The sequence below is a fragment of the Passer domesticus genome, chromosome 3, assembly GCF_036417665.1.
Source record: "Passer domesticus isolate bPasDom1 chromosome 3, bPasDom1.hap1, whole genome shotgun sequence".
NCBI lineage: Eukaryota > Metazoa > Chordata > Aves > Passeriformes > Passeridae > Passer > Passer domesticus.
The window spans coordinates 46,025,644-46,033,482 of NC_087476.1; the positions used below are offsets into that span (position 1 = coordinate 46,025,644).

Consider the following 7,839-nt stretch of genomic DNA (forward strand, 5'->3'; position numbering starts at 1 on the left):
AAAATCTCCTTTCCCAAGAATTCATCCCATGCAAAGATTTCATGGGGCTGTACATAGAATTGCAGTTGGTTAGTTGCTGAAAGTTCAGACTTCAAGTATAGTACAGACTCTTGTAGATTACATAGTTTATTTAGGAATATTAATGGGAGTACTTGAAAAATTTTCTGCTTTTGCATTTCATGTGATTGGGATATTAAAGTTGGCATGGGTATCCTATCCTGTGTACTCTCTTCTAGAAATGCAAAATATTACTTTGTCTTTTCTTTGTATGCATCTGATCCTGCTTGGGTAAGCACTGAAATGACGTGAGCATTTAACTTTGGAGGCTGTTACTTCTTTTTACCTCCAAGTCAGCCCGCAAAGCAAGAACTGTGCAGTGGCAATTTAGTTATTATGCTGACAGGCTTTGGAGGCTTGTCATCTCTGTAAATCTGTGCCTCTCAGTGGGTCTTTTCACCCATAGCTCCTGGTAGAGATAATGTAGTCTCCTGAGAGACGTCTGCATGATGTGTAGGTCCCAAAACTGGATTAGGTTGTACTGAGGGTTTGGCTTGGCTTGGTTCTTTTCCTTCTTTTGTTAAAGGCATTTTTCTGTCACTTGCCTGGCTAAGAAGTTGTATCAAAACCCCAGAGTATAACACTTCTAAGTCTTGGCTAGCAGATATAATTTCTGATATTTAAAACATTTCAGCCTTTGAAATGCTATCAAGTGGGGAAAGGACTTTAAAATATTTAAGTATTTGTCACAAAAAAAAAACCAAATACATCACATCAGTTTTGAGGTTGGGCAACCATCTGTGTTGGTAATTTTTTTGAGGGAGCAGGCTGACATTACTTATTTAGCAATTTGACTGGAAGCAAATGTGAAACACAAATGCATCTTTTTATTCTGCCTAATAATTTAATGCAGCATATCCTGCTGCTGTCTTAAGTGTGCCTGGTAGGTATCAACATAAAGCAGAGCTATTGTGAATAAATTCTAATAGGTGAGCCTGCCTTCATTTGTAAAAGGAGAAGCAAAACAACTGATGCTGCATTTAAATTTCTGACTGCAGAACAATTCAGTATTGGAGATGCATCTTCTGTAATGAGACTTTAATGGGGCTCCCAGTGGGACTGGTTTTACCTGGCATTGAGGACTCCAGAAGGTTTTTGGTCTGCAGGAGTGTTGGGTGCTGGGAGTGGATCAGGGCCTGGCCTTGCTTGTGTCCTGTTGCAAATGGAGCTGGAAATGGTTTGGGTAGGGTGTAGCACAGGGAATGCACTTCCTGTGCTGTTGTGTTGATCAGCCTCAGAGATGATGTATGATGGTGGAATGGTGGTGGAATCTTCACAGATTTGCTGCCCAGCAGCTGTCTTAGGTGTGTCTGTTTGGAAGCTGGTTGTCCCTGGCCTAAAGTGCATGCTTTTATCCAGTGTATTAAGTGGGTTGCCCTTCTTATTCTGAGGAGTAAATGATTTTATCTCACAGGAGCATTTGTGTTGCTTCCTGACAACAAAGCAGCTTCTCACCCTGCTGCCCCTGTGTGTGTTGCTTAACTTAAGATGATGGGAAATAACTTCCCCCACAATAAAGCAGGATGATAATTACCTTGCTAATGCCGACCGTATTGCCATCCAACAAGGCTCGGGCAGCTGGGACAAGGCAGCCACCCACGCTCTCTGCTCCCAGAGTGTCCCAGCAGCCCTTCTGCTCTGTGAATTAGACAATGAAGTCATAAACATCCCTTTTGTATTAATTAATGTTGCTACAGAACATTTTGCATGTGTTTTCTGCAGAATACATTAATCAAATCTATTTTCTGCTGGAGGTTTCTTTTGCTTAATGAGAAAGCCATGTACGTGCCTTCCCTTTTTTGCAGTCTTCCAGTGCAGGGTATGAGGAACACTGTGAATATGCACAAACCGTTAGTAATTCAATTTATATAGTCAAAACCAAAGGGCACTTCTGCAGAGTAAGGATTAGACTGTCCTTGTTTTTACCCTAGGCCTTTGTACAGGACAGTGTATGTTAAGAACATGCACTGGCACAGTCTTTGTGCAATTGAGCTGGGGAGTTCAGCGTTCAGTTCAGCTGTGAATATTTGGAATTGGTTGGCATCCCAATTGGGGAGGTCAGGAGGAATAGGGCATGTCAAAGAGATGAGAGAGAGAGAGAGAGAATCCTTTTTTATTTTCCTTTTAAAAAGTGGCTTAAAAAGAAGAATTTTCAAAAGGCAGAAACATTTGAGTTAAAACAAAACTCAAGTCAAGAAGATGTTCCAGTAAGATCCATGCATATGTCAGGATGTTCTTGCTATCTAAATAGGAACTTTGTAAGAGCTGCAGTTATACTGGAGGCAATAAAGGAACTCTGTGTTACCATTTTCCTCTTCACAATTAGAATTATGACTCTAATGTAGACTCTGGCTCATTTGATTGGGGTAAATTCACACTCTCAGAGATTATGCTTTAGATGGCTCTGCGTCTGGAGCTCTAGGGTGTACACTCATAATATTTTTGAGTTTTTGCATATTCTTCCTTTGGATGCCACCATACATTCTCCATGGTTCAGTTGCCACGTAAATCAGCTGACTTGAAGCAGCTCTTTGGAACATCTCCATGTCTTCATTAAACACATACTTCTTCCTTTTGCAGGGACATTCCTGTAGACTTCAAGTACATAGCTGAGCCAAGTATGCATTCCATGCCAGCTGTGACTTTGTCTCCAAATGGTAGGTTAACACTTTGCTGCCTTCTTAGACCTAATTTACATAAGCATCTTTTACTGATTATTGTCTCTGTGATGTTGCTGTGTTGCATCCTCCTCTCACCCCAGACTAACCCCTCCCAGTCACTCTGTGCACTTATTCCAAGATTGGATTGGATTGAGTTTTGATTTAAAATTCTAAAGAACAAGTATGTCAGAATGAGGGTTTATATCAGGGTAACTGTGTCAGTTTAAAATTAGGCCTTCATCCAGATAAGGCAAAAGGACTCTCCATAGAGCTACCATGTGCTCTTTGCTGTATTTAAAATATTAAGAGAAACAGGGAGGGGAACTGACAATGGTGGCAGAGTGTTAAGGAAGTGCAGCAATCCTTGTGGTGCCACAGTTAAAGTAGAAACTCATGTTGTACGTGATCCTGTTCCCTTCTGTTATGAATGTAGTCCAAATAATTCTTGCATAAGAGAAATCCCAAATTATCTCAGTGTTTCTGTATGTTAATGTTTCACTGGTGTTTATGTTCTTCAATTAGAATCATGCTGAAGAAGGATAGTTGTTTAGTGCCTCAAGTAATCAGTGAAAATCCTTCTAACAAGGCAAAATTCCTGTTAGCTGTTTTGGCCAAATTTAAATAGCTGTAGTGTCACCACTATTACAGTGTTGCCAGACTTGCTGTTAACAATCCCATTAGGCTGAGTAGAGGCTGATCAACTTGCTGCACTGCCAATGTTATGTTGTCACTGCATAAAACACTTTAAAGGCAGTGACAATATGCAGAGTTTGGGACAGAAGTCTCTGTTCTGGTGTTCTGTAGCACATCATCATCACTGGATTCTCAGGCAGGAGTTAATGCACTGCCAAGATGCAAAATGAGATGAAGTTGTGATTAGAAAAGCCTCGATTTTTCTTTCACTAAAATATCTTTATTAATTGCATTCCATTAAGGCAGAGAATACCTTAGACCTATTTTCAGTCTACCTTAGACCTATTTTCCCATAAAAAGAGGTGGTGACTTTCTTAGAGTACCCACAAAACAGGTGATCAAGTAGAGTGCAGCTGGATGGATTTTTCTCCCCTCACTGAGCTATGTGATTATGAGCACCAGCAAGATTACACAGTATCTTAAAAACTTAGCAGGATGTCAGTGGGGTTAATGCAGCACATAGCTGGAGCAGGCAGAGCTTTAGTAGAGTCCTGAGTGCATTTTGTAGGTATAGGCATCCCAAAGCCTGTCAAAAAAGGTTTCAACTCTTGTCAGGCAGAAACAATATCAACTGTTACCTAAATCCCTGCTACATAATGAAAATCTGGATTCAGATAGTGCAAGAAAAAATGTCAAAATCTCCCAAAACATCCCAGTTAGGTCTGTTTCTTCAGATGCAGCACCCTGACACCACCTTTGTTTATTGCATTTATAGGGAAATGGTTGGCTTGCCAGTCAATGGATAACCAAATCTTGATTTTTGGAGCTCAGAACAGATTCAGATTAAACAAAAAGAAAATTTTCAAAGGTCACATGGTAGCTGGCTATGCTTGTCAAGTGGATTTTTCACCTGATATGAGGTAAGTTTTTGTGGGAATGAACTTCATCTTATAACTTGCAAGTATGGACACTAAATTTCCTTTTGAATCCCCTGCAGCATTCATGAATGCACAGTCCTGTTAACTCAGCATTGGGCAGAGCTCCCTTGTCAAGCAGCAGAACAGAAAGTTTACTCTTGGCATCTGATAGGACCAAGAGAGGCTTCCACAGCCAACTCCCATCTTTTTGCACAGGGTGTGCAGTGCAGTTCCCACTTGTCTAGAGAATCTGGCATTTGAACTCACCCAGTTTCCCCAGTTCACAGGTCTGGTGTGGGTATCCTCATTCACAGTTCAGAGAACCATCTCTTTCTTCCTGTTGGCTCAGTAATATGCCCATACATTTAGTACTGTATGTACATAAGATACAAGTTAGTATATAAACCAGGGAATAATATCAGCAAACCTGGAGGAAAGTGTCCATGATTTTAGAGAAACTTGTGGCACTTTCTCTTGGGTTCCAGTAACACCGTGCAGGGTATAATCACACTGCTTAGCACACGTACCTCACAGTTGATGAATCACCTTCTGCAGGACTTGTGCACTCTCAGAGCACAGCCTGAAAGCTAATTCCTTGGTAGCAATGTTTGCAGGCTGTGTCAGATGGGAAGCTCCCTGGAGGAAGCTCTTTTCTGTTTGCTCAGTTGCTGCTTATAATAACATGCAAGCAGTCTGCACACATGATACAACTTTCATTTTATTCCTGTTAATACAGCTATGTGATATCTGGAGATGCAGATGGGAAGCTAAACATCTGGGACTGGAAGACAACAAAACTCTACAGCAGGTTGAAAGCACATGACAAAGTCTGTATTGGTGCAGTGTGGCATCCACACGAAACATCCAAAGTCATCACGTGCGGCTGGGATGGTCTGATTAAACTATGGGACTAAAGAGGGTGCTACAGAGACCAAAAGATGCAAGCCCTGCATACATCTGAGATTAAGGGTGCATTCTGCTGTGAGGATGGGTAGACATTGTAATAATGCAGTTCTCAGCTCTCTGTATATATGCACTAAACACCAGGAAATTCAGAAGACTCAAGTGAAAGGATATAATTCTAAATATGGCATCTGGGAATGAGAAGCTAAGCTGAGGTCATCTGAAGCATGCAGAATCATGTGCCAGTTTGTCTTGCCTCTGCTTGTGCAAAACACTCTTGTAAAATAAAAATAATTTTAAGAAAAACTATTTTTGTGGTTCTGGCTGTCAGAGAGTTTAAAGAGAAAACCAACAATTGTGGAACTTTCTTCCTAAGAAGAAATCTTTGGTACCTACTGCAATAGAGCTGGGAAAAGATAAGCACAAATCCACTTGCTGAGATTCACTAATTCACACTAGAAATGAAGAATTAATTGGAAGCTAGCAGTTCTCAGATGAACTCTATCAACTGAAGATGCCATTCATAGTCTTAGTTTCTGTCTGTAGAATCATGAGGCTACTTACTTTCACTTTTGCAAGTAGTCTTCATTTTCAGGGTTTTCCTCATATGGTTGTGTGCTGTGTTGTTTTTTTGTCTTCCCATATGCTATTCTGTTCCGATAAGCATGACATATTAAAAAAAAAAAGTGAATGTCTCTTTTTCTGTTTGGAATAGTTTGTATTATAAGCCCCATGAAGGTTTTGACAATTCTATGTATATACATGTCACACTTTTTCTCTTTAAAGAACTTATTTTTAATAAATCTTTTTATAAAAACTCTGCTTATCTTTATTCAATTTTTCTGTCTTGAGCTGTCCATATAAAATATTTCCTGCCATTTGTTATTTTAATATGCAGTTGTATCAGTGTTCAGATAAACTCATTCACTTGCAGTGTTCGTTTGAAACTAAGGCAAGTTGGCAGCAGGAGAAAAAAAAAACCTTTTGACTCCCTGTCTGCCCTCTTTTTTGGGCACATAAAAATAAATGCATGTACTGAATTTTATCCCGTTGATCAGTCTATAATTACAGTTTTGAATTATACTATATTATTTACCGTAAATCCAATTACTGCTCAACAATTAGAAAGGCTAGCAAAGGAGTAATTGCCTTAATTGACAGCAGGATAGAAACTGAGACAGAATCCCAAATGGTCAAGGCAGAAGGAGATGGTTGGTTGTTTTGTGGGTTTTGGGTTGTTTGACTGGATGCAAGAAATTCTGAGTGAGTTACACAAGTCAGTCCTTGTGAGTGAGCAGGAAGCTTAAGCATTTTAGGCCAACTGTAGTGCTGATCTCGAGAGTCATTCCACTGTCAGTCCGTGCTGTTGTGTAACTGCACTGAGTTGACACATTCCTGGTTACTTTCCCATCCCAGCAGCCTCGTGTGCCTGAAAAACTCCACGCTGTCATAGGCACCATCCTGGTGGTAACTGAGTATTGCCCAGTCTCGTTCCCATACAAGCACTGACATAAAAATGGTAGAGCCTGGAGAGAGGAAAGAGCTGGTCCAGCATGTCCTGTGGACTGATCCTCTGTTGGGAGAGGCTGTTCCTGCTTCTCTGCTCTTCAGGATGTGGGTGGGAAAGAGCTGCTGCTGTCTTGCAGAGGATGAATTTCTGATGTGCTTTTCAGAGGGAAGGTTTGATTCCTGAGCTGGGAGTTGAGCTCTGGTGTGTGTTGTGTGCCAGGTGCTGCTTCAAGAGAAAGTGGGCTGGAGAAATTTGGAATGGATTTTCTCCTTCAAATACATTTCCCAAATGGATATGTGGTGGTGTGCCCTGACTATTAACAGTTTGTATGTACAGAGAAATAAGGAGGAGGAGAAGAGGAATAGAGCTGATAGAAGATCTTCCCACAGGAACACATACTGGCTTTCACATCAGAAACACCTTTCCCAAATGCTTATAACCATTTAAATCATAATACACAAGATGCTTGGCTCTGTTGTTGGTACTGTGTCTTTCCATGTGTCATCTACCATGCTGAACTTTAGAGATACACTTGTAAAATAGTACATGCAAAATATGAAAATAAGTGTATAAACTCTTGTATTCATATACTGAGTGTTGTCTCAGTAGGAAAAAATATAAGAAATGTTTCAACCAATTCTGCTGGAGTTGATGAATTGGGATTAAATGTTTGCAGCAAGACCAGAATCAAAATTACCCTCGAAACTTTCAGATAAAATCCTTTGTCCCTCATAGTTGGTCACTGCATTAATCTTTTGTGGAATTTCTCACATCTGCATTGAAGCCTGCAGGGGAAATTTTCATGAGGATAATTCCCTCTTGTTGCAAACTGCAAAGCTCACGTTGTCAGCTAGTTTGCTGTGCACAAGGATAGATGTGTGTGTGAGTGAGGTGCGAGTCCAGACTTGGTTTTCCAGCAGCCACCTGGGCTAATCAACTCAAATCTTGTCCTTCCCAATTTCATGTTTGACCAGAAATTGGTCTGTCACAGGGGTTGGTCAGAGCAAGTCTAGGCTGAGACCTCTATGCTGAGCATGGCCTGTGAGCAGACAGATCCAGGGAAAAGTCAGCATTGGGAGAAAAGGGAAGAGTGCATTTCAAGATCCCTGGTTAATTTTCCTTGGACATTAGTGGAGAGTGCAGCTCAGTGATTCCAGCT

General features: G+C 40.7%; 1 protein-coding gene across 2 annotated transcripts in view; it reads left to right on the forward strand.

Moving 5' to 3' along the window:
* Positions 1-5,987, forward strand: part of CDC40 (cell division cycle 40) — a 36,726-nt gene extending 30,739 nt beyond the window's left edge. For both annotated transcript variants that reach the window (XM_064412906.1, XM_064412907.1), the window contains exons 13-15: positions 2,638-2,714; positions 4,126-4,270; positions 5,004-5,987. In XM_064412906.1, the coding sequence (XP_064268976.1) occupies positions 2,638-2,714; positions 4,126-4,270; positions 5,004-5,181 (400 nt within the window). In that variant the 3' untranslated portion in view covers positions 5,182-5,987. The remainder of the gene's footprint in view (positions 1-2,637; positions 2,715-4,125; positions 4,271-5,003) is intronic.
* Positions 5,988-7,839: the final 1,852 nt, after the last annotated feature.